General features: G+C 39.1%; 3 protein-coding genes across 17 annotated transcripts in view; 2 read left to right on the forward strand and 1 right to left on the reverse strand.

Annotated features, from left to right (window-relative positions):
• Positions 1-499: 499 nt before the first annotated feature.
• LOC307041191 (green-sensitive opsin-like) lies at positions 500-2,288 on the forward strand (the record flags this gene model as incomplete). Its single annotated transcript, XM_079684516.1, has 5 exons — positions 500-884; positions 1,173-1,341; positions 1,563-1,728; positions 1,843-2,082; positions 2,190-2,288. The coding sequence occupies 5 exons, from the start codon at positions 500-502 to the stop codon at positions 2,286-2,288; spliced, it is 1,059 nt and encodes a 352-aa protein (XP_079540642.1).
• A 1,581-nt stretch (positions 2,289-3,869) lies between these two features.
• LOC307038892 (synaptoporin-like) lies at positions 3,870-11,346 on the reverse strand (the record flags this gene model as incomplete). The annotated part of the gene is made up of 6 exons (XM_079680566.1): positions 3,870-6,613; positions 6,697-6,888; positions 7,038-7,236; positions 8,706-8,830; positions 10,730-10,762; positions 11,104-11,346. The coding sequence occupies 6 exons, from the start codon at positions 11,344-11,346 to the stop codon at positions 6,257-6,259; spliced, it is 1,149 nt and encodes a 382-aa protein (XP_079536692.1). The 3' UTR covers positions 3,870-6,256.
• An 8,849-nt stretch (positions 11,347-20,195) lies between these two features.
• The window catches only part of cadpsb (Ca2+-dependent activator protein for secretion b), a 58,011-nt gene continuing 50,634 nt past the window's right edge, over positions 20,196-27,572 (forward strand). For 6 of the 15 annotated variants that reach the window (XM_079683417.1, XM_079683419.1, XM_079683420.1 and 3 more), the window contains exon 1: positions 20,201-20,777. In XM_079683417.1, the coding sequence (XP_079539543.1) occupies positions 20,439-20,777 (339 nt within the window). In that variant the 5' untranslated portion in view covers positions 20,201-20,438. Of the gene's footprint in view, positions 20,778-27,572 lie in introns of all 15 variants that reach the window. The other 9 variants (XM_079683408.1, XM_079683416.1, XM_079683415.1 and 6 more) reach the window with 4 other exon arrangements.

Genomic DNA, 27,572 nt, shown 5'->3' on the forward strand with positions numbered 1-27,572 from the left:
CTGCATGGTATCTAATGCATACTGTACTGCATGCAGGTTATAAACTGTGCGCAGATCGAGATATTGTTAAATTAATATTTGTGAAGGAAATCCCTCCCTTATCTTTCCTGCAATACTTAAACAAGTAATAGGTTGACTAGTTATTAATTATCTTTTAAATAGTATAGCTGCTAATATTTGAGAGAATACGTTTCAGTTACCTTGTAAACTTATTTTCAATATACCAATTAATGCAAAAAAATTGTTTCCTAAGACTATTTTAATTATACCGTGAGAAGGAGAATTTAAATTATATGCTCAGAGAGTGTTGAGACTTGAGCAGCCTAATTCCTCACAATCCTCTTATGATCTATTATTGACAGTTTAAGGATAACCTCCGGGTATAAAACACCCACAACAGCATAAGCCCTGGGAGTTGTCTAGATCCATTCGCTTGACCTCTCGTACTTTTTTTTCTGCAGTCCATCAATTGTAGCTCTAGCAAAGAAGACAACTGAAGATGGCTTGGGAGGGAGGAATGGAGCCCAATGGCACAGAAGGCTTTAACTTCTACATCCCGATGTCCAACAGGACTGGGGTTGTTAGAAGTCCTTATGAATACAACCAGTATTATTTGGCAGATCCTATCATGTTCAAGCTTCTAGCTGTCTACATGCTCTTCCTGGTCTTCACTGGAGCTCCCATCAACGCTCTGACATTGCTAGTAACAATCCAGAACAAGAAGCTCCAGACGCCTCTCAACTTCATCCTGGTAAACCTGTCTGTGGCGGGGCTGATCATGTGCATCTTTGGACTCACCATCGCCTTCATATCTTCTATCAGCGGCTATTTCATTCTTGGCCCCACTTTCTGTGCTATTGAGGGATTCATGTCCACAATTGGAGGTATGAATTTAACTTTATTCTTTCTTAATTTTTGTTGAAGAGCTCATTCAAATGCAAAGTTTAACCCATGCAGCTGGTAGAATATGAAGTACTTTGTAAGGAATTGGGGTTCTTTAATGGCAGTTTGTGATTTTCAGGTTGTTTCAGTGAGACAATGATTTAATCAATAGACATTTGTTAAACCTGACAAAGATTCGGAAATAGATATCATCACCTTCCTTCTAAGATATTACAAAGGTAAAAGTTCATTTGTAGGGATCTTGTCTAAGATGCTCTTCCTCTCTACAGGTCAGGTGTCTCTCTGGTCTCTGGTAGTCCTGGCTGTTGAGCGATACATCGTTGTCTGCAAACCCATGGGAAGCTTTAAATTCAGTAATACTCACGCTGGAATTGGTGTTGGGATCACCTGGGTCATGGCTTTGGCATGTGCTGGACCCCCACTGTTTGGCTGGTCCAGGTACTTCACATTTTTATTTGTCATTTCACTTACAATAAAAATGATTTCAAACCTCTGAAACCTGACAACTAAGATTTTAAAAACATTGAGAAACACTCCAACAAACAAATCAGTTTTAAGAAAGTGCATAGATAGATGTAATTACATACTGGTAATGCATAGGTTGTAGAAAGTCAAAAGTCTAAAAGATGTACCACCACTTTCCTTCTTTAACCATACAGGTATATTCCTGAGGGCGTGCAGGTTTCCTGCGGACCTGACTTCTACACTCTGGCTCCAGGCTTCAACAATGAATCATACGTCATGTACTTATTTTGTGTCCACTTCTTCACTCCTGTTTTCCTCATTTTCTTCTCTTACGGAAGCCTTGTCCTGACAGTCAAAGCCGTAAGTGAAGTGTATTACCTTAAAGTAAAAACGTTTGAGAAATACAACTGTCTTTCTGCAAAACCACGTGTGCTGTGAATCCTAATGATGATTTTCTGATCACAAAAACGTTAGGCTGCAGCCCAGCAGCAGGAGTCAGAGTCCACCCAGAAAGCTGAGAGGGAAGTGACACGCATGTGCCTCCTGATGGTCTTTGGATTCCTGGTAGCTTGGGTCCCATATGCCTCTTTCGCTGGTTGGATCTTCTTGAACAAGGGAGCTGCCTTCAGCGCCCTGACAGCAGCTATTCCTGCTTTCTTTGCAAAGAGCTCAGCCCTGTACAACCCTCTTATCTACGTGCTGTTGAACAAACAGGTGGGCTGAATATATTAAATATTCCCTAGTCCAGTTTTTAAAATCTGCTTTTTCATCTTTGCTCAATCCTAAACCATGCACTTGTTTTTCTTTGATCTCTTTTTCAGTTCCGTAACTGCATGCTGAGCACCATTGGAATGGGCGGTATGGTGGAGGACGAGACCTCAGTCTCTGCCAGCAAGACAGAAGTGTCCTCTGTGTCTTAAACACAATGATATCATCATTTTCGACATGTTCCTAATGATCACTTTTTGCCGAATGGATTTATGGTTTTGATGAACGGACTCTGGATAAGGATGCTGCAAAATTACATTTCATCTGTTAATATTTATAAACCAACAATTGTAATGAAATGCAATTGCTGTAGAGGTTGCACAGCATTTGTGTGTGTACAAGGGTAAAAACAAATTAGTGTGTAAGTGAGTGAGTGTGAATGAACTGTCACACTGTAGCGAACAAACCTCAACTGTCAAACCAAGCTACACTTGCTGAAACATCATCACCTTTCTTCATCTATGGTGAATATGTATCCAACATGGGATATTTTCTTGTTTTTATGTTTTACTAGTGCAATGGCATTAATTGTATGTATATATGAAAAATAAAGATAAGATAATTATAACAATTCATGGTATTAATTTTTGTGCTTTTCCAAGTGCTCAAAGCGCTTTACATTATATATTAAACATGTAATACATTCAATACTGTGGACAATACCCACAGGAGCAATTTAAGGTGAAGGGTGAGCCACCCCCTCAGATAATACATGAGTGACAGAAAATAAATCTACTCCTGTGTTACTTTGTCTTTGAATTATACATTAACAATTGAAATGTTTATACATTTACGGATTTTAAATATAAATATGTTTATAAAGTGTGGTTAATTACCAAGGTTTGTAATGTTCAATTCAAGTCTCATTTCTATATCCCCCAAACAAAAAGGTTGCCTCAAAGGGCTGTAGGAAAAGAAGGAGAGGATGTATGCTTTTCCTCTACAGAGGTTGCTATGCAGTTTGAATTAAATCAACAAATCTAACATATTTAATTTTCAGTGTCTGCTCTTTATATTCAGCATAAATGAAATGTCAATAGTGTACATACTGAACATAAATCAAGTTGCAGCGTGTGACCCCGCTCTAAGCCCTTGTTATAATCTTTTGTAAATCCTCTTGAGCGGCCTGAGGTAATTCAAGGGACACCTACTCAACCAATATGTGTTGGATAAACATTACTAGTCTTACAGTAATTCGCAAAAGTTGAAAGCAACAAAGCATTTGACTGAAATATGCTGACAAATGGCAGCTAATTGCTGTTGAAATTGCAGTTTAAGAATATTATTCTCTTCTAAAGAGAGGAAGTAAACAAGGGAGGCTTATCTGCCGACAATAAAAAAAAACTCCTGTAAAAATACATGATTAACACTATTTATCATCTGCTGTGGGAACCCTGCGGACCAAAAACAAACTCATGCATGCTACATTCAAGTATGATGCTCTACCATCAGGCGAATGTCATTACACGAACCCTCACATCATATCTGCAGTGTGCTTTTATGTGTCATGTAAGAATACATTTCCGAAGGGGAAAATTGCACTAAAGGCTGCTCTAGTGGAATAAACTACTGTATGGCAGTAAACATGTCAAGAAAAGTGAGCAAATGCATATTGTAATTTTAAGTCGTTCTTGACAGGCTAATACCTTACAATCAATCAATCAATCAACCAACCAACCAACCAACCAACCAACCAACCAACCAACCAACCAACCAATCAACCTATACATTAATTAATCAATCAATACCATTTTATTGTTATAGCACAACATCACAAATTGCACATTTCTCTCAGGAAGCTTTACAGTGTGTACAGCATAAAACACCTCCTGAGACCCTCGCAGCCGACAGACAGACTCTCCCAACGACAGACAGATATGCAATAGATGTCTTTTGTATAGCTACAACAAATACAAATAAAGCATACTACTTTCGGTTGTAAATAAAGGCATGCGCTGCTAGTGGGAAATACAGACATTACCAAGGATAAATGTTACACATCAGTCTATAACATGGTGCAGCTCAGAGGGGATAAATACACCCTTCTTGAATACCAAAGCCCTCCATTTCCTGCTGATAACCTGACCCTAATTGTCATGCTGTGGGCTCAAACACTGTAATTTTCTTCCATAGCTTTCTCTGGACACCTGCATGTGGTTAGTGTGTCTATCAGAGGGCCGGCTGACACAAGCATTGTCTCCCTTTGTTCTAATTGTTCGCATTATAGCTGCATACAGAGGTTGGAAAAACAAATGTAATATTATAAGATGCATTCAATACTTTTCCTGGCTGGTGTTCAAGACACCAGTTCTGCTGCATAAGGTAAGAACATTATAAACGTCCATAACAGGCTTTATTGATGAGATCATTATATTTTCATATTAATAATCATCATTATATTATTTCCAATTACAACTCAATAAACTATGCCTAATATATTCATTACAATAAAACACACAAATATAATTACATTTTGAACAGTAGGTTATGAATTGTATAGAGATTATCTCTTTTGTCAATTAAAGTGATGATCAGTATATAATGCAGAAACTGTGGGAACAAAGGTATCAGTGCAACGTGAGCACAATATTCAAAATCCAAATCATGTAACTTAGTTTCTTTAGTTTGCAACATATTATTTTATAAGATTATTATTATTTGACACTAGAATAATAAAATGTGAATTTAAATATATTTATACCGATATGCACACATCCTAATGTTAATCTTGACTGAAACATTATGTATTTGATAATCCCACAGTCAAACATGAAATATTCATAGCTATTACACTGGTAAATTGGTTAAGTGTATTTCTGAGACAGGAATCTGCACAGGCTCTCCTTTTAACAGTCCAGAGCCAAATATTTTCAGAAAATATATGAAGACACAGTTGGAAAAAACAAAAAAGGTTTTTCATTCACAGGTCAAAATCAGAAAGATGTATAATAAATGAAGTGAGAATACTCCAATATTAACACAATCTAAGTTTAAATCTAAACCAAACCAAATCGCTGAGCATTCATTTCTTTGCCTTTTTATTTGAATGAATTTCTGAAGATTTTAAGTTAAAACAATTTAAATAAACTATTGTTAAAACATTTTAAATCAATCCAAAAGTGGTGTATATTCTAAAAGAACGGTTCATATATAATTTTTGTGCGAATATCTAGAATAGCATGCAATCTGACAGCTGTGATAACAGACCAACTCATAGTGAGTAGGTCAAATAAGATTTTCTTCCCCCTGCTCCTTTCTATCAATACACTTCTCTAAGTTAATATGTTATGTGAAATATGTACCGTGGGTGAAACGAAAAAAAAAAATGAATGAATGAAAACATAAGCTCACCTGTAAGGCCCTGCATTGAAAAACGTTTTTTTTTATAAAAGCAAAGACTGTGGTTAGGGGTCAGAATAACTACAGTAGTATCTTTACAGAAAACAAACTTTTCTGAGTCCGAAAACTATTAGCTTGTAAAATCATAAATATCTTCCATGTAGTTAACAGAGGTAGACACACCATTTTGCATATTTACCTACAGACATATTACTACCACTGTACTCGGCATCACTCAAATAAACCCTTTATTTAACATAAGTAATAATCAGTATCACACCATACTTAAAGTAAATACAAAATCTAAATCCATCTAAATGTTGCACTAGGCAGGGCTAAAATGATTATAATAATTGTGTTTGATATACATATATATATATATATATATATGGTATTTCTTCACTGCAAGATAATTTACCCGCTGGATGTGTGTTTATTCCCCAACCTGGGTTATGGCAAAACTGTAGGATTAAAATCAACCATTCTCCAAAGGGGACCAAACATATCCCATCATTCTATTATTATTATTATTATATTATTATTATTATTATTATTATTATTGTTATTATTATAATTATAATTATTATTATAGTTATCAATTGTTGCATTGACTACTCAGTTTGACTGTCAAGTGATGCATTACAATTTCTAATTTCAAGGTACAACTTGTATCATCCAGGAAATGCTCAACAATATACCATCTGTGTTTTCCTTTTAACCTAGACGTTAAGATTAATTTCTCTTTCTGGTTCTCCACATGGAGCATTGTACCAGCCCAAAATCACATCTCATTGACAACTATCATCGGCCCTTGAGAAGCTACTTTATTGTCCCTGTCATAAATGATTGGTTTTCCAAGATATGCGTGCGGTAAACTCAGGTTTACTTGTGACTCGTTGAAGCTAACTTGTCTGTTGACCTGCTGATTGAAGCTGCCTTGTCTGGAGAGTTGGGGACCAAAACCCTCGTCCGGCTGCTCGAAGCTGCTCCCAATGTACAGACGCTGCCTCATTTCACTGTGGCGTTTCCCAGAAGCACCTCTGGTTGGATATCTCTGACCTGTCTTGTACCAGCCTGTCTCTTTGAAGACAAACCAAATATTGCCAACCCAGAGGACAACATTTACGAAACCAAAAACCTGGAGGAAGAAGGGACAGAAGTGAGTTTCTTATTTGACCCTTTTGTATGTTTCAGTGCACAATTAGATGACTGAACACCCACCACAGATGTGTTAGGTCGTGACCAGAGAGGCTCCTGGGTGGCCGTGCATTTGTTCTCATGAGCTCTGCAGGCTGAGATGAGCAGAAGCACCTGTGTTGGGTTTGTGGCTGTCTTAATATCAGAAAGAGATTTGGCCCAAAAGCAACTGCTCACGAGCCACATGAAGGAGAAGATGGATGTAACAACGAAATCCTGCTCAGGAGTGGAAAGAAAACATGAATTAATAGGATGGTAAATGCAATGTCTTTCATGTTATACAAACACAACAGTATCACACTATAACTTATATCTAATTCAGGTATTATTATATGATTGTTTGTTAAAGATATCAGCTCACTGACCACAAGCGGGCCTCTGTTGTTCTTCAGGTAGTTGTTCTGGTAGAAGACGTAGACAATGGTTGCCAGTAGAGAGTACAGGAAAGCAAAAACACCCACAGTCACGAAGAACTGAGAGGCGGAGGAAAAGTTGCCATCCAGGAAAATAATCTCTTCCGTCTTTGCCACACACAAGGGAGCCTTAAAATGCACATCTATTAATCTGCAAGAAAGGAGGTTTACAGTTAATGATACAAACATGTGAGGAGGTTTAGTCGGTGGGAAAGGCATCACTTTGGCCTTCACTGGCACTCTGAGAACTCTTTCTTTATCAAATGTGTGGCTAGGAAAGGAAGGTTCAGGCTAAATATACACAAGTGAGAAACTATTTGATGTGGCATACAAAGGGACACAATATTCATGAAAACGCTGCCTCGGAAAAAAGCAGTTATTTTCTATGTGACAAAAGGAAGTACACTATAGCAACATCCTAATGTAGTACAGTTTCCAAATTCACTTTGAAAATGGAGATACATTCACATGTTATGAAAAGCTTTGCGGACCATTAGAATAAATGTGTTTAAATATTTATTTTTGGAAACTGCTGCACAACAATTTCCGTTTGGATACATACAGTTCTGTGTTATCTTAACACAAAGATGTAAGTAACTAAGCAAAGATAGTACTGTACTCATATTTAGCATCTCTACAGGCAGAGTCCAAATGAAGTCTTATTCAGATGTGTGCCTTCTGAAAACGTCCTTCAGAAATAGAATAACATTTCAAAGACATTTCCAAAATTCTGTAGCAGTTTGAGTTACTGTTACATTTATACATGACAGTGAACTAACACACATACACCAGTGTCAAGTCAGCTGAGCTGTTAATGAGACGACTAATTAACAGTTCTGTTGGCCATCACTGAAGAAGCATGGAGTTAGGGGTAGGTCCACCACAAGGCATGAGAGTTCACATCCACAGACCCACCATCCAATCATCAAATGAAATGTTAATGGTGGCCAGTCGCTCTCAAGACATGCTGAAGTCGTTCAATTAACAAAATGGCTTCATGGTTTACTCAAAATAACAATGAGGATGACAAATGCAACTATTTGCGGTGTTTATATTGCACCTAAGTGGCCATGAAACATGCAGATGTGCAGGAGTCAAAAGAAAGGGACAAAGAAAGACACCATTGCAAAGCGGATCACAAAATCCCACCTGAGGTTAAGTCTTAGCTGAGAGTTCTTTTTTAATGCTGCAGTGAAAAATGTTGGACCTAAATTGGGCCAGTTTCCTGTTTTTAAATTGGCCGAGCTTTAAGATGGGTCAGGTCCCCTCTGCCGAGCCTGCCTACATGATGGATTGAAGCTGTGCAGCTTTTAAATCTTTTTTTTTCTGTCTGGATGACCGGTCCTCTGAAATAGGCAGAGACGATTGTCTGGACATGTCCGGTAAGTCTGAATGCATCTATTTAAGTATCCAGTAAAATGAGCTTGTTAATTAGTCGGTTAATTCACAATTTGATTTGCAGCACAACATGTTAATAGATTAATTGTCAAATATCAAATGATTGAACGAAATAGAAAAACCGGAAAGTACGACAAGAAATATGGGTCTTTGTGTATTCGTAGATTAATCACCTAATTAGATGATAATACTTTTGCACAGGAACATAATCAACCACTTTACCTGAAAGGATATCCAAAATCAATGTTGATGCTGAGGTTACTCGGCCTCCTGCCTGCACAGTCCACTTTAACCTGGAGATGCCCATAGTATCCTCCACATGTTGCAAAAGCACAGATGGCAAAAATCTGGGAAAACAAAAGTAAAGCCATAAAATGTTCACCATTTGTTGATAATAATTCAGACATTTCATTAATCCAATATCGGATCTGAGTGAAGCACACTGCATAATGTATACACATCAATAAATGACTGATTATTAAGATTTATAATTGGTTTGAAAACAATACCTGCATAATTTAAAGGTCGGAAGGCAACTCACAGAGCTGCTTACTGTGCGCTGGAGGGTGGCCACAGCAGTACAGCACAGATTTTATTTTAGGTCTGAAATATCTGATTCATTTGATCTTTAGAGTTCATACACAGCATACTCATATTAAGATTGAGAAAACTACTTTGAATAGATTTGTCTCTGTTTCTACGCGACACGTCACATCAACAAAAAGCACTGACCTGACAATATGACAGATTTTTCACCAATCAGCTAATCAATAAATCAAGATCACACTTGACAATATCAGTCATATAATGTTTCAAGCAGTGAATTAAAACAGATCTAACTTTAACCAAAAACTACAAAATAGCAAGACACGAGAGCTTAAACTTACCGGAGCAAATATAACCATACACATTGATAAATCACAGATCTCCAGTACGACGCCACACAGTGTCGATAGCTTTAGTCATCAGGGTTGAAACTCCACTGATGTAGAGAGGGGAAAAGAGAGTGACTCTTCCAGCAGAGAGGAGGGCTGACAGGAGGTATCTCCCCCTGGGAGGGGTCTGAGATGTTACTGTTCCTCTACAATTTGTTCACAAACACTGCAATAAACTATAAATATATGAATTTGTGCAAATAGAGGGCTTGTGTTTTTTCTAAGACCATAAGGGCAATGCTCTCAAAAGATATCTTTCTAAATAAAGCATCATCAGACATTTCTCCTGCATCACTTTGTTCTTTCAATGAAAACCTAATAGGTGTATCTCCACATGTATTCATTTAGAAGTATTCAGGTACAAAGAAAACAGTTACTCATGCTTGATTAATGTTATTAATGAAAACCATTAGATGATCAGAAAAGACACTATAGCTGAATCAGGCATGTTTGGTTTTGAAGTAACATTAGACAGCAAAGGTTTAAAACCTCTTAAGCCCCACGGACCCGGCTCCGGGGCCGAAATCGCGTCATTTGCAGGAAACAACGTCTAAGGAACCTTAATATTTAATAAACTATGAATATTTTATATCCATATAAAAGGTAAAAAACTAATTTAACTGATCTTTTTCATTTGTTTTCTTAAAAAAAAACACACATTGCTAACAATGACCCTGTGGTGACACCATATTGTGGAGCATAATTCACCTTGCTTGTTGTGTTGCTACACGGACCCTTTAGTGGGAACACCTGTAGTGTTAGCTATTCTGCCCTGCTAGCTTGTCATGCAGAGCAGACGTGTATTACCTTCTGGATGTTAACCTATAATAAAGAGTGGAACTCCATTCTAAACACACCGCCTCCGACTCCCTTTCCTCGGCACCACACTGGTGACCCCGACTTTTCCTAGAAAGTTTCTGGAAAATTAACGAACATGGCTGAGCGCTGATGTTTACGTAAAGCTGCCGGAATTTTGGGAGAATGCCGCGGCAGCGTGGTTTGCACACGTGGAGGCGCACTTCGCCTGCCGACAGGTCCGTGACTACCATGTTGTAGCAGCGCTAGGAGGCTCCACGTCGCCCAGATTGGTTGGTTTTATCACAGACCCCCCACATCATGGCAAATATGAGGCGATTAAGGCTCTTCTCCTTAAGAAAGGTAGCTTATCTGCTAAGGAGAGGGCCCGCCAGATACTTGACATTCAAGGCCTAGGAGACAGCACGCCATCTCGGCTAATGGAGAAAATGCTAAATCTGCTAGGGGGGGAAGATCCCCGGATTTTATTCACGGAGATTTTCCTGCGTCACTTACCTTCCCGGGTCCAGACGGCGCTGGCCAACACGCCTGTTACGGAGCCCCGTGCCTTGGCTGATGAAGCGGATCGTTTTTTCCTGGCTACACAACAGCCCGGGTCAGAGACGTTAGCCGCGATGCTCAGTGGCATATCTGCAGGCAAGAGAGCATGGAGGGGGCCGGACACGGCAGTTTCGAGCCGGCGTGGAGACACCGGAGAGTGCTTTTACCACGCAGGTTTCGGGACAATGTCTAAGAAATGCATCGCTCCGTGCAGCTACAAACCCCCGGGAAACGGAGGGTCCGGCGCTCAGTAGTGGCCCTGAGTGTCGGCGGCACGGACAGGCTCCTCTTCGTCAGCGACAGCGTTTCGGGGGGGCCTGTTGGTCGACATGTGCTGCAAGGCTGAGCACGTCTCGATTGATCGGGTGAAGGCTGCTCATTTGGACGTGGACCGGCCAGTGGTGCTGGCTCGACCGCCGAGACGGGGCCGCCCTCCGGCTTTGATTCCTGTCAGGGGGTGTGGACCTTTTGTTCCGATCCCTCCTCTGACGGGGGCCGCACAGGCGGAAGTCGCTGTGCCGGCTCCGGTGCGCAGGACTCGTGGCGGTAGGCGTGTGGTTCCTCCCCACCATACGGATTTTGTTTACTTGTAAATTCTGGGGGGGCTTGTGTGGTGACACCATATTGTGGAGCATAATTCACCTTGCTTGTTGTGTTGCTACACGGACCCTTTAGTGGGAACACCTGTAGCGTTAGCTATTCTGTCCTGCTAGCTTGTCATGCAGAGCAGACGTGTATTACCTTCTGGATGTTAACCTATAATAAAGAGTGGAACTCCATTCTAAACACACCGCCTCCGACTCCCTTTCCTCGGCACCACAACCCTCTGAATTGGCCCCGAGCGAAAAATGCTAACCTATTAATGCACCGAAAATCACTCCTAGCTCCCTTATTACTTATCCTAGCTGCACATCCAACACATCGTTTATGATCGCAAAGACACAGAATCTAACGGTGCCCACCTCAACACTGAAAGATACAAACTCGCGACGTCATCAACAAAAACGTACATCAAAACATGCGGCACTAGGTAGCCTAAAACGTTAACATGCTTACCTTGGTTTTGTCTAGTCAAAACTGGTCTTCAATGGCATAAAAACGATGCTGTAGTTAATCCATAGGTTAATATCCAATGTGACTGTGTCCCCTTTGAAATGTTCTGACAATCTATAAGCAATAAAAATGCAATTCCGTTTTCAAATATCAGAGCAAGCCACTCCTACGCTCTGTAGCAAGATTGAATGCGCAAAGACACCACCTTTTTCTTATTAACATGAGTGTGTGCCCTAGGGCTCTGTGTGGGACGATTTCCCTTCGATTCTATTGGCTCTAACGGTCAGAAAGAGATGTCTAATGTCAAAATCGAGCAAGAGGGGCCAGAGATAAGGAAAATCCATCCAAATGAAGAGGTTTTTTTTGCTAAATCTGTCTAAAAAGGTCAAATATCACTTGTTTTACATCAATCTTGATACAGGGTACTTATTTGGATTCCTAAAGCTTTTAGTCTACTAACCCATCATCCAAGGATAGTTTTCACTATAAGTACAAAATATATTTTTTGGACGGACACTATAATTTACAGTTTTTACCATGTTCAATCTGAATTTTCTTTAAAATAAAGAACATCTATTTTGATTCTGACTTGTCTACATCCAACTCACAGGTTTATCATTACTTTGAGAAAAAAGATTATTAATGTAACCCTTTTAGAAGGGAAGATATGGTCATTTGTTCTGGGAATGTCATTTTCGAGCCTGAAACCTGAAAAACAGGCTTGGGGCTTAAGAGGTAGCATGTTTCGTTTTTTCCTGTCCTTGGACTTTTGTTACATTCTCACAATTTATATCAGATGGGAGCTAAGATTATTTTGATCATTGGCATTCTTATTTAAGAATAAGAGAACTCATAACTATCTGGTTAAAGACATATACCTGTACCTCATACAATAGGTAGATATTAGCTGCGTCACTATAAACATAAAATATACTTGTGACTTATTTAAAGGTCCGATGAATAATCAGACTGCAGTGTGTTTCAAACTTTGCTTGTGTTAGAATATAATAATAGGAAACAATATCTCTAATGTATATGGCATTGAGTGAAATAGAAACTGATCTGTTGACTTGTCTAATGTAATCTTTATTTTCTATTTTCAACCAACCTTGAGTGATTGAATGGGCTATTTTCATTGTAATAAAAAGGATTCTGCTGACCTCTTTTGGCAACACACGTGTATTACAGGATGAATTTAGAACTGCACATAAGTGAGTGAAATGAATAATGTACTTTATGCAACCTGGATTTTATAATAGGATGTATAAGTGTTATCTCAAACTGGGCACTGCTGTTTAGTGATATACATTTTTAAGAGTGGCTTTCTCAATTCAGGGGTAACATATATTTGAAGTCTCAGAAACTCCACATTTTAGATCCAATTTATTTCTTATTTACAAAACACACTACCAAACACGTAGGCATTTCAGAAACTAATTAATGGCAATGACATGATTGCCAGAGAAGGAAATGAATAATCGAGGACCGAGGATAATCTAACTTTAATTCTTTGAGCTAAACTTTTCGTTTCTTGATTTTGGACTGGAATATTGTCCCCATTGTTTGGAGAAGTCACCCAATTTCCTCAAACTATTTTTAACTTTTGCAACCACTAAACCCACAGTTTCTTACCACACTAAAGGAACACATAGAGAATTTATTAAAAAAAACGATTGCTTTAAAAGACAAAGTAAAGCACATACTCAAAGATGTAACGAGGCTAATGATACCGGAAACTATACTTGTTAAAACATTCATAATAAAATAACAGGATTGAGGAGTTATGAGTTAGGTGAACGAGAAAAGAAGGTCTAACTTCCCAAAACTTTTTTAACAAGCATTATGCGTAAGACTGTTCGATTTCAAACTCCGGTGGATTTGACATTGAAATAAGCTATTGAAGTAAATGGGCCACTGGAGTCTTGAAAGTAATACAACCACAGCGGTAGCAGCCAATGTAGGATTAAAAACAAGATTGACAACAATGGAAAGTCATTAGCAGTATGCTTTGAGAGGTAATGTTTGTTTGGTAATGTGACTTTGATTAACTAATTCCCTCAGGCAGGTTTTGTGATGTTTTTGGCAAAATGACTGGGGACATGTTCAGTCTACGTTGAAAAAATGTGGTAATAATGAATGACTTTCTGATTTTTGGTTAATTTGAGGTGAAGGGATTGAAAGGCAGCAAGATGCCATACTTTTCACAGGATTAAGTAATCACTTCTGAAAGTGATAAATACCCAGTGCCGGAGGGTAAAGGCAGAAAAGTATTTTAAAACTCATTTCACAAGCTGGAGGCTGACAGGAACTTCAAACTGGGGTAAAAATAGGTTGATGCAGGGAACAGATGAAAACCTAGCTGTCCAACTTGATCAGAGATAAACATTGTTTGATTGATCTAGTTCTCATCTGAAGGAAACAGGAGGACTACATTGTAATTACAAAGTTATGTGAATGAGGTTGGTGGAACTGTGGAGATGCATGTGGATTCATTTTCAAATGTTCAGTGATGTTGTTGTTTTTGACAGATTTTGTGTATATCATCCATCAAATCCAGTCGGGTTTGGATTTCCATCCCAAAAATAAACAAAATAAATGTAACATGTCTGAACTTTACAAAGATTTTTTACACTTTACTATACTCTTGTGTAGTATGAAAGATGTTTTTGGTAAATGTTACATTTTGTGCACACGACTTGTAGAGAGGCGCTGTTTCAAAATCTAATTTAAAGAGCTATAGTATATATACAGAGTATAACTAAAAAGACAATCCTCCATTCAGTATCTTACCTTTATGAAAGCAACAGTTTAAGCATCAAAATGTACTTACTAAAAAAAAACATGATGGAGAATGGCCCATTTCAGAATAATGTATGTTATATATTTGGGGTTGCAATGATTGATGTATTAATAAAGTTACAACTTTATAGCCTAAAGGTCAGTAACCATAACATCATAATTTAAAAAAGCCTTATTTTACTCAGAAAACGTTGTACCTGACCTTTTATCTGAGTACATTTCACAGTAAAGTACTTTTACTTTAACTTCCGTAACATTTTAAAGTAATAGCAATTATTTTTTCCATCCCTGCCAAACAGATCATATTTGTATTTGTTCAAATGGTAATTCCAGTCAACACACACACCAGCTGAAACTAAGCGCTCTTTGACTATCTAGCCAACAGAGGGCAATACTTAGCTATACTGAGAGAATCTGTGAAGCTGCAGTGACGATCTCTTCTTACTTTCTCACTGCATTTGATCTTTGTCCTCTGTCAAAAACACAGCTGATGATTGTGTCGATATGTACAAAAGGTTTCAAACATCTGCCTCTTTCACGGTTGTGTGCACAGATAGATAGATATCCCCCTTGATGAGCGGATTGAGCCGGAGCTATATGGTTTTTCTGTCATGTCGAAGTGATGAGGCTCTAGCTTCTCGCTGCATTATTAATGAGTCTTTTTCCGGCATCATCTTCCTTCTCTACCCTGATAACTGTGTGAGGAAAAGGCGAGCATTCATCTGGTGATCTTTATGAGGCCTCCACACCTGGAACTGTGCGGTCCAACACGCTGATATAGCGCTTCTTTTTTCTCTCAGGGAGGACTACCTTTGGCCAGGAGCTAATCTGCAAAGATGTATCCCATTTCAAACCCAAATTGAATTGAATATAAAAAAAACATGATTCTAATTTAGTCGGAAAATATCAAAAAAGGAACCTTAAACAGTAAGGATAATCCATAAATGATCTCATGTGCATTTTTTGCTGTAAGGACATTGTGCAAGGAAAACAAATAGTGTACAATAAAGTTATACAGACAAGGAAGATAAAACAATAAATGTAAGAAACTAAAACATATATATATTTTTTTTATTTTATTTTCTTTTCTAGACCTGCTTGGATGCCATTACAAATTCCCTGCAAAGGAATTACTCAGAGCAAACATGGAAATATCTGAATTCCCGTTCCTATTTTGCATTTAGGGGAAACAAACTGAAAACATACATAAAAGGCTTTATACCGATTGGTTGGAAATTGCTTCTCCTTACTCCTTAAGTAATCACGACCCATCGCCATGTTAAATATTTAGCATTTCATTCCTCTGCAATCCATTTATAATCCAATATCACTTAAAAATAAAAAAATCTAATAAACATAAAACCCATCTGTTAACTCACACATATCTTAAAAGGCCAGTTCCCAGGATGTCCACACATTCTTGGTGAAAATGACAAGCTCCATCATACTGTATTTGCTGGGTGTGAAGCTCTCTGTGAGACGGCTAAAGTAGCTGCATGCTGACACTGACCCTATTCCATCAATCTCATATTAAAACCGCTTCCAGCATTTCCATATTTCAAAAAGCTCCTCAGCTAACTCCAGAGAAGCTCTGAGCCTCTGTGTATGAAGATGTGTGAGCGTGTGTGTGTGTGTGTGTAAGTCCGTCAATGTATCGCTTACAAACCTTTTTTTAAACAGATCTTCAGAGCTTAAGAGTGGTGACTATAGTCGTTTAATAGGAGAACAGATCTCAATGATACAAGCGTGGACAATATGAATTATTTTTACACATCCTCTCATACACTCTGACACTCTTTCAGAATACATGCTGTGTACATATAAAGTATAGGATGTTACGATTTCTAAATGAAGAAAAGTGATGGAGGGAAGTTTTTAATATATCATTGTGCTGTTATTCTGCCATGTGTCACTGTGTGCCTTACATATCCTGTTTGTGTCAATTCTCCATAGACACACACATGACAGCGTGCAAAAGACACATGCAGTAACGCACTCACAAATAAACACAAACCTTGTTGTTTTTTTCATTATGGTTTTTCATGTTAAGAGACAGAATGAATGTTAAAGAACAACTGTTCAGATCATAGAGAAGATGTGAGGATACAGTGAGGCTGGTTTCTTTAAAGCTTGACTTTAATCAATAATTCATTTCTGATGAAGGGTCAACAGAGGTTCAGACATGATTCATCTCATGGACTTAGATTCGTATATACATGTATTCTTTCTCTAGGTTGAACCTATTCTTCTTTTGGGTTCATTTTTAGTTGACAGTCGTTGATATGTCTGAATGCACATGGAGTTGCTTTCGAGAGGTCATGTGAGCAAATATCAAATGACCCTTTTATTAAAGGGACATCACCATATTTAATGAGCACAACAGTTCATTTTAATTTTGTATTGAGAACATAATGTCACCACAATGTATCCTTTAAAGGCTGATCTGGAGAGAACACTCATACTGTTTCACATAGATTGTTCCTATTTGTCATTTAATTGTATATATTTATATCTTTCACTCAAATCTGGACAGCATTTTAGTGTCTTTCAGCTGAAATAGCCCCTAGCTGGCAAATAGTAATGGGGATTTTAGCAGCTGAAGAGCCACATATCTTCCCTCAGGAGTTGGTGAAGACCAAACAGAGTGTGAAAATAGTGAATATTGGGTTTGGTGGACACAAACATGCCTCCAAATAAACGCTCATGGTGCTTCGTAGGTGCTAGCCTGGCTGTAAACAGAAAACTGCTTAGTCCACAACTTCTTCCTACTGCTCTTAAGGGGCAAACAATCTGTAATTGCAGGTTTTAGAACCACTTTACTACGTTTAAAAGTCTATTAAAAGCTGTCCTGGAGCATTTGAACATGTCATATGACCTCCATCTTAATCAGCATGTGGAGATGAGTGATACACAGCTGTTAACTGGACATGGTGGTGAGATTGTCTTCTTAACTTCCTGAACACTAGTCTGATTATGGACATTTACTACAGTGTAAATCCTCTCCTTAAAACACAAACAAACACAATTCCAGCTGCAAAGTTAAATGTATATATTTTTCCACACTGGCCTTTTTTCTTGTACTACCTTGAAGGACATCAACATTTAATGTGTACACACTCTGGTTGGAGTAGAGGAGTGGAGCAGAGAACTTCAGTCAATTATTAATGTTTAAAAGGTTTGGAGAGTAACATTGCAGAGGTTAGTGCTAGACCCCTCCATGTGAGGTCGGCCCAGACCCTAGGGGTTTTTAAATCTACATTTAAAACTCACTTCTTCTCTCTGGCCTTCTAGTCTGAGCGGAGCACGACTCCTGACATTTCCCTGCATGTTCTTTATTTATTTGTGCTATTGTATTTGTTGTAACGTGTTTTTATTGCAAAGTATTTTTATTGTATGTAAAGCACTTTGGCTTGACCAAAAATCGTTTTAAAAATGTGCTATATAAATAAAACTTGATTTGATTTGATCTCAAGAGTGTGCAGTGCCACAAACCTGAGGGGTCTCACCCGTCAGGAGCTGGCAGTGGCCTGCTGGGACCCTAATGAGCTAAGTGCTATGGGGAACAAAGGCAAACCTCATGCTGATAATCCACACGGGCAAACTGTGTGAGTAAAAACCAAGACAGGACTTTTAAATGCAGCGTCAGGGCAACAGGAGATACTCGAAAGCAAAACTGGAGATGGGAGTCCTTGAAAGCATAGTTACAGACAGGGAATTGTGGGTCAGACGCATAAAGAACATCTGGAATAGCAGCTAGTCAGTCCAACTGTCATATTACATTTAATCTCGTAGTTGAAGCTTATCCTGTGTGCATGCTGAGTTTACAGTACAAAGGCTGACATGGGTTTGCTAGGACTGTAAACACCAGGGGAGGGTGGGGGAGGGGAACACAATGAGGGTCAGAGGGATTACTAGATGGCTTTACCTCTAAAAAACAAATCAAAGGTAATATCATATGTGGGGTGAATATATATATATTGGCTCCCAACAGTTGAACATATGCGACCGCTAACAAAGAGATATAAGCAGATATTGCTTTAATTTTAAAAGTTGATAAACCAACAAGGTAGAAAAGGAAAGGAGATATAGAGTAGAGGTAAATCCAGTCAGAGGCAGGACCGGGCGATCAGAGCAGCTCCAAAAGCTCTCACTTAAAAAATGTCATTAGCAGGCGGAGATAATCATCAACAGATTAACTCCAGTGTGTGGCTTTAGTCCTTTTTTTAATGTGTCATTATTATGAAAATGTGGTTTTCAAGGTGAAACTGTTATGGGATGGCTTAGATGATCATTTCCCTATAAAAATAATAACAGTATTTGTTTAGTAGAAACACCTGTCGTAGTGTCTCTCATAATTCATAGGCCAAATATGATTTGTGTTGGTTTAATTATGGGAGTATGGCCCCTGGTTAGGTGTCAGATAGTTCACGTGACCCACAGTAACTGCTGTGCTAATGTGCCATATTATTTTCTTTAAAAAAGAGCAGTTGTCTTTGAATCAAAATGTCAAAATAGTCTGCATTTTCTCTTTCATGCTGACAAATGCTATCTCTATCTGCCACCTCGATGCTTTGCAAAGTGATGTCAACGCATTAAAAAACCATGCCAGGTTATTTGTATTAAGGGCCAAGGAAAAAATACTGGTCATCAAAGCGTTCCTTGTTCTTTAAAGAAATTGAAAAGAGTGAAACCAGTTGCCATTATTTGTCTTAAAAAGCGTATCCACAAAATGAGTATTGCAAACCATGTGTCAATGTAGTCAGTTTGCCCCTGTAGTATTGTAGTGTTGGAAGGCCATGAATGGCCACGTGATTACACAGTGCGTCAAATCACTTGTTTATCATAAAGTATTGCAAAACTGTCGTATAGTTTCATAGTGTATCTTTACAGATAATATAATTCAACCAAGTCACAGACTTTGCTTTTAGATGTTACTTTAGTAAATATTAACACTGTAAATTAAATATCTGTATTTGGTCAGAAACTATGAGATTAAGTTGAACACCTGATTTCTCTTCCTTCAACCATACATCTCTGAACGCATGTGACTGCAGCGTAATTCAAGAAATGCCTACCAACGCATACTGCAACAATCAATTTCTCCATCAGAAGCCAACAGACATAGAGCATGGAGGTTCAGCCTTCATGGCTACCCCACCCTTCACCATCAAACGGCATGGAACGGCTCAGGAGGAGAAACATTTTACCCCAACTGCTCTGCACATACACTGAATAATGTTCCCCATTTCAGTGACAATATCAGAGAAATCCTGTGGCAGCCATTTTAGGTGTAGCACTGCAGAGCGTTAGGATGGGATTAAGGACGAGTCGCGCATCCTTCACTCTCTGTTCTTATTATTCTGAGTTCAGGACCACGGACAGCTCCCGCGTCTGCGTCCCCGCCTGGCAGGCAGGGAGAGGCCATCGGCCGCTTTCACCGAGCCGCTCTCCTTTCCCTCAGCTGTACACTACACTCTCCCTGCCCCTCCCCTCCGCTCCCTTCTCACCTCCCCCTCTCACATCCGCAGCAGTGACTGGCCAATAAAATACAGAAAATACGTAAGCATCGACGAGTGCTCGGCGCAGGCGGAGAAAGCTGAGTGTGGAGCAGAGTCGACCTCCTCCAGCTCCACTCGTACTGCTGACATCCCTCAGCGCGCGAGTACAATCCGGGCCTGTCTTGACTCCGGGCATATTCTTCATGAAATATCAGCACGGATAAGACAACGGCACATACATCATCTGAAGGATATCGAAACACCTTATTTAGTAGGTTAGGATATCTGTAGGGACGCATCACCTCTAGAGCAAGATGTTAGATCCGTCGTCCAGCGAGGAGGAATCTGATGGGATAGTGGAGGAGGAAAGCAAAGAGGCGATGGCACCCCAGGCCGGATCCCGCATCTCTCCAAGCAGGACAAGCGAGAGCGCGGGCGGGCTGGCTCCCAGCAACAGCCGCAGCAGCAGCAGTGCCCGTCCGACCAGCCCGAGCCCGTCCGCCGCCAGCGAGGAGAAAGAGGATCTGGAGAAGATGCATAAGGAAGAAGAAGACCGTAAAAAGAAGCTGCAGTTGTATGTTTTTGTGATGCGATGCGTCGCTTACCCCTTCAATGCTAAACAGCCCACAGATATGGCAAGGCGACAGCAGAAGGTAAGGGCCCTCGGTGCAAAGGCATCATTTATAACCACATGCTGAAGAAATGCCTGCTTTCACATCGCAGATGTTGTCATTGATGACCTACATAAGGTAGAGAACAGAGGGGTTTTTGGCCACTAGGCCTATCCGGTAGCGCACGGATGAAGCACAGTCCCAGTGAAGCCACTGTTTGTTATTTTGACGCAAAATCTTGAAATCCTCGGAGCATAACAAGAGCACAAGCGCTCCGAGCTCCGGATAGTGAAAGGACACATGGTACTGCAGAGCTGCAGCCTGAGCCTGAGTGCAGTTTCTCCTTACACAAGCTCATAAGTGAGATCAGTCTCAGAGCCCATTCATTGAAAGGGCGTTCAATAAATGTAGAGTTGCTATTCAAAACGTGATTTACCTTGTTATACTAAATCTCACTGGAATCCTTATTTCCTTTACAGATATGTATACTTTTCCTGCCTTCCTGGCGGATGCCCAATTTCACCCCGTTTGCGCCATACTTATCCCGTCAATTTGGCCTCCCAAGGTGACTTTTAGGCACAGACCTCTTGAGGGGGTTTGCCTATAAGCCTTTCTCCTCTGAAGATGAGCGTGGCCTCCTTTTGATGGGTTGAAGTTAATTAATGTCATTATACAAAATTAAGGTCCATGCATTTATACAAAAAATAAAAAATGCTACAGGAGGTCCATTCCATGAGATTTATAATGGTTACTGTAAGGGACCAGGCCCACGTCCTGATTTCACATTGCTGCTGTGAGGCTCCATTCATGTTGGAGGCAGTGTTGGGTCATGGTGTCCTTACTGTCAAAGTCACCATGCACAGGCTCTACTGTACTAAAGGAAGGTTGAACTGATTGTTAATCAGGACAATGGCCCCCGTTTATTGTCCTTGATTTTTGCATTTATCTGTCACACCAGAAATAGGCCACCTGCTGTTTGTACTCCAAGGCTCTAATTTCAATTTGATTTATTGTAAAAATGCAATTATGAATGCAGGTGATCAACACATTTGTGGTGCATTGTGAAAACACTGACAATCCCATGGCTCTACACCACTGTAGTATCAGTTTATTGCAGCTCTCCTCACCAGGCAGAAGGAGCATTCAGTGTGAACCTGCAGAGGATTCCTTCAGCTCAGTTAATCTATGGCTGATCACGCATCACTTATACAACTAAACTCTGTAAACAGTATTATGGAAATTAAGTTTCTGTCTGATGTTTTGGTTCAACCTTCCTCTTCTTTTGGACACAGTTTAAGCCACATGGTCTGAATTATTTTCTGCTGACTCATGCACAAGTGCATGTGGGAGGCATAAACCAGAATGTCTCCATCTATTTGTTTGTTTGGAGTCCCGCTCAGCGTAGGTTACTGATAGTCTAATGCATGCTTATGCACTTTCATATCTGGAAGCTTAGGCGGCCACAATCTTTCTGCAGTGGGTGAATGAATATCAAACAAACAATCCAATGCCTGCTGTCAGAGCAGGAAATCCAAGTTTTTCTGTCTGCCTACAGTATGTCTAGATGTTGATCTGGTCCAAATTTGCTTAGGTTTAAAACAATCACCTCAGAAGAACTATAGACCTTATGCAGACTGAAATGACTCTTTATAGTCTTTTCTTTAACGAATTTAATTGGTTTGATGTGAATGACCCTGAAAGGCGAAAATTAATTATGCAGAAACATTAGACAAGACAGAGCAAGTCTGAAAGTTATGTGGATATACGGTGTCCTGGCTTTGTTTATTAGTCATTTCTCTATCAATATAGTTCTGCGGTTATGAAGACTATAGCACTCACGAAATACACTACCAAAGAAAGAAGATACAACAATATTTTCTTCCCAGATTTCATTACCATGAACCTCTCTTGAATGTGGGTTAACAATAGTTTATTACGGAAAATATTTAAGGCGTTGGCCAAACAATCTAATATTTAGCCACATACAATTTAAGGCTATTATAGATTAGTCACAGAAATGTGATGAAACAATGTCTCTAATGAAAAGACTTAAAGGCCTCAGTGAAACATGTGGAGCAGCTCCACGATAATCCGTTATTAGAAGCTCTGGCACACAAACAGTGATGGGCTATCACAGAGAAACAGGCCAGGTTGCAGAGGCTGCAAGCTCCACTGCTTCTTAAAATGCATTGCTCTAACCTTCTGAAAGGGTAACAGAGTAGTTATTTTGAGGGGCGAGGGAAACATTTTCTCTCTCGGTCTGAAAGATATCTTAAGGCAACACTGTGAAGGCTGTTGTCCTATTGTCGGGTGAATGAATCAGCATTGGCTTTCGACACACGTGTTTGCATGCAACTCTTCTTCTCCTCAGAAACAATGACACTGTTGCCTCCTCCTTGTATGTATATTATTGATGTTATTGCTGATATACATTTTATTGGTGTAATTCATGAAATGATAGCTTAATTGTTAATTGTCCTGGGGCACAATCATTCTTTATTTGTATGCAATACGATGCTGAGCCTGGAGGAATAACAACATAAAGAATCATTAAGAAGGCAAGGGCATGCTTTGTGATATGACAAAGCACGCATGTGATTAAAGGGTTCCGTTATAGGGCATTTATTAATTTAACAATATTTTGTTCAACATTTTGATCGATGTAATGACCATCTGCGTGCGTATTGTTTTCGATCACTTGGTCGGTGTCATAGGTCATACATAAAAGCATCCCATCAAGTTGTAGAAGAGCACCATGAAAACAAAGTTTAATGAGCGGCAGTTGGAAAATGATACCAAAGTTAATTTAGATAGTGGTCAATAAAAACTATTCAGTAGACAAGAAAAACACATAGTTCATACTCAAAATTATAAGTTTAGAACTTGATGTGGGACTTTTCAGTCTTGACTTGCTACAAAGACTTTATAATGCATGGACTTACAACATAATGAATTGTGCAACCTCTGACTTAATTTTAGCCTTACAAAGTAGCTTAAGTGGATTTAGACTATCAGTGTTTTTAGGTATGAGTACAGATGAACACAATACTGAAAAAGCTCTGATGTTTCTGTTTAATGCAGACTTCTATCATAGAGGATATTCAACATTATTAATATAACTACTGCATAGGAAATCTGACGAATCAAACCCATATGCCTCTGTAGATCACAATCAATGTGTATTTTAGAATGGAAAAATCTCCTGGGCTCAAGATTTTTCAATTAGAAAGTGTGATGCCCAGACGCTTATCTGACCCAATCAACTCATCTGCCAGCAGGACTTTAATAGTGTGCCTCTTGGCTCAGCAGTTTACTACACAGTATGTCCGTTGATACTACTGAGAGAGACAAGCTATGAATTGTGCAGCAGGCTCTGTGATATGAAAGTGAAATAGACTGAGATGCAAATCAGTGATACTTGGATTATGTTTTTTACTTTGGTGTTTAGTTCTGAGCCATTGTGGATTGGTTAGACACCTTTACACCATGCCTTCCAAATGCAGTTGTTCTTACTGACAACACACTGTATAAGAAACCCACCATACCAACACAGCTCCTATAAGATTTGAGTAGGCTAGAACCACTAACAAAGTCTTCAAGGACAAATTTGCTCAAAGGGGGTGAACAAACGGTAAGGTTTTTCACCAGCGGTTATCATTTAAGTGCACTGAATGGTTTTAAAATGATAATGTGCATACAGTAGACGCCGGCATCTCTTAGGTCGCATCACTGTCCTCCTACAAAGCCAGAGATCATTTCATGCAAGGTTATACGTGAACACCGGACATAAAAATACTGATAGCTCAAGTGAAAGAGCATGAGCTCATTATGCTCACGAAGCATAGAGTCGTGTTGACAAAAAGAGTGCGGCAGTAAATGGGGGGCTCAAGTATGCCATTGAAATCATTTGCATCATTATATAAGATCTCAAAATCGTGTTCTGCCTGAAAACATCACCATCCTTTCACCATTAAAAGAAGCTCTGCAGCGAGTGTCAAAGTCAAGCTTTGAGTGAACATGTCAATCATAAAGCTGCTGATAAAGAACGTTAGTCTTTCCTGTTAAGTGGCTGCGGTTTGAATGTGTTCATGCAACACTAGAAAGTAACTAATATGTCCATCAACGCTGGTATGAAAGCAGATTCAAAAAGGGTGACAGCTGAAAAGCAGCAGGCGAAATACCCCCTCACCTACAATGTGTGCAGCCACGTGTAACAAATCACAGCTTCTCAAATGAAACATTCCCTCTCCCTGCATATAACCAGGAGGGAAGGCTACGATCTTATCTGTTCAAATTCTGACGTCTTTTCCCAACGGTGCGTCTACAGTACTTTGAAGGCAGCACTTTCAGCATCAAACCGACTCATCTTTTCCTTGTGCCTCAAATAATCTGCGCGTGTGACCTGATGTTTGTACACAGAGCAATCATGTACCGACAAAATAGCTGCAAAAAAAATGCAAATGTTATGCCACAGAAGGTTTGCACACGGCCTCATGTAAGGCATTACTCCATAGGAGGCGAACATGTATCTTTCCTCTGGCTCGATTATATTCTCTTTTTTTTAGAATATAGTGTACTTTTAGAATGCAATCATAATCTATTTTCCCTATTGACAAATGTTTATCTTTGCTCAACCTTAATCCAGGTGCTACCTCACACAAACCATGTTTTTTAAGGAAAAAGACCCAGGAAATGTTTGAGAGCTGTTCATATGTCCTCGTGTTGTATGCATGGGTTGAGACAAATTAATCTACAGGGCTCCTGTCAATCTTTGAGCATTGCTAGATAATCCCTGCACATTAATCCCGCCCAGGCGAAAAGTCGGAAAATGAAAGCGGGTTTTAAAAATGGACATCAGCAGCCCTGGTTGGCAATGCAACTGAGAGACAAATCGATATTTAACAGATCATTTGAATCAATGTATTATTTGTACACAGAGTATGTGCACACACAACATACATATCTAGCTTCAAAAGCCTCAAGGCCTTACACTACTTTTTCCCCCCGACTAAATTCATTATTGATAATGCTCATCTTTAATTCAAAGATATTAACAAAACGAAACAAAACATTCATCATAGAGTCCAAGGTGAGGTCTTTGCATGTTTGGTCACAATGAGTGTCAAATTAAAGTACTCATTCACATCGGTACCTTTACAAGAGTCAAAACGATCCTTTAATACGAGTTTGATCCAAATGAAATCATGTTCCTGTTTTCTCAAACTGTTTTAATCACATACCTTTTCCTTTCACTGTAATTGTGAATCTTTCTTTCCCATAATGATGAGATAGAATCTCATCATTATAACAATACTAACTCATAATGATGAAGGATGCAAGTTATACTCACTGCACACAAAAGCTTGTGTGAAATTATTTTTGATGAACGCAATGAGCGGCAGTGCATCATCACACTGTGGGACGTTAGGCTTGCAAGTGAAATAGAGGCAGGTTGGTGGTCGGATGTGTTTGTGCAACTGTGAGCTGTTACATGTTGGACCGTATTAAGCGTTGTTTCATAGGGAGATTACTTTGGCTGGAATAAGATGAAGAGCAACGAGAGATTAGAGAAGGCTTTCCACATTAAAGGAAAGAGATGGAGTTAAGAGCTGCAGCATCATTACTGCAGTCCTCTCTTTCCCTCTTATGACTCTCATGGATGCATAACAGCAGCCTAGAGCAGCCATTATGCTGTATGTCAGGTAGACACTCACACTAGGTTTATTTCCTGTGTTTTTATGGGTGTCATATTTTCTTGCCTCAATATATTTCATTTCCCTTTTGAATATTATTCTATGAAGCATTGCTTCAACAGCTATCACTAATTTAAAATGACAGAAGCATTTAAAAAAAAAGCTTTAAAAGTGTTACTAACCTCTCAGGTAAAGACCATGGTTGAGAAGAATGTGATCGATGTAATACGATTGAAGAATAACATCTATGCAAACCTTACCGAGCATCTCATTAGAACAACAGATTGGCACAAAAGAAATTATATCAGAGATAAAAGCGTAAGAGCGAGGGAGATTTACTATACAGAGACGAGAGGGAAAAAGACAGTAAGTGATTTGTGATGGGAGGATGGAAGGAAAGGATTTATCTCTTAGGTTTGATGAGAGTATTACACCAGCATAAGAGATACCAACCCACGGTTAGCTTTGTGTATTCTACAACACAGTGTTGTCACACCGTAATATCGCATGACTGAGATAATAGCGAAAATAAATAACTAAAACTGAATCAAAGAAATCCTCTTATTATAAGACATACATTTTTATCAGATTATAAAAGAGCTATTCAGAAGAGTGGCCTTGTAGCTGTTTGAACGTTTTAACCTCCAGACAGTAAAAGGCTTCTCTGTGCTAATACATGATAGCATTTCAAACATAATATATATGTTTGTCGATTTTGAGAGATACATAAATAATATTTCATATGTTACTGCTTTGTACCAGATCTGCAATTAACACTTATTTTATAGTTGATTAATTTTTTGATAATTTTTCTGTCAATTAATGATATATTTTAAGAAAACTCAGCAAATAGTGAAATGCATATCTCAAGCTGTGAGGGAAAAGCTGAAGTGGTGTAAATCCAGCAGTACAAAATGCTCTGCTGGATTCTGTATGAGCAGAAATAGCATTTAGGGTAACACTATATAAAATAGGTCCTTGTCAAGTGTAATCGTAAACATCGATTCATCTATTTATAATTCACCGAATCAATATAATCAAAATCAGGCAGAACGAATAACTCCTACCTCAGTTCTTCAGTGAGTGAACCATATGACGCCTGTAATGCAATGGGATAAACAGACAATTGATTTGACTGTTTGGA

Source organism: Notothenia rossii (genome assembly GCF_949606895.1).
Source record: "Notothenia rossii genome assembly, chromosome: 5".
In the NCBI taxonomy this organism is placed as follows: Eukaryota; Metazoa; Chordata; class Actinopteri; order Perciformes; family Nototheniidae; genus Notothenia; species Notothenia rossii.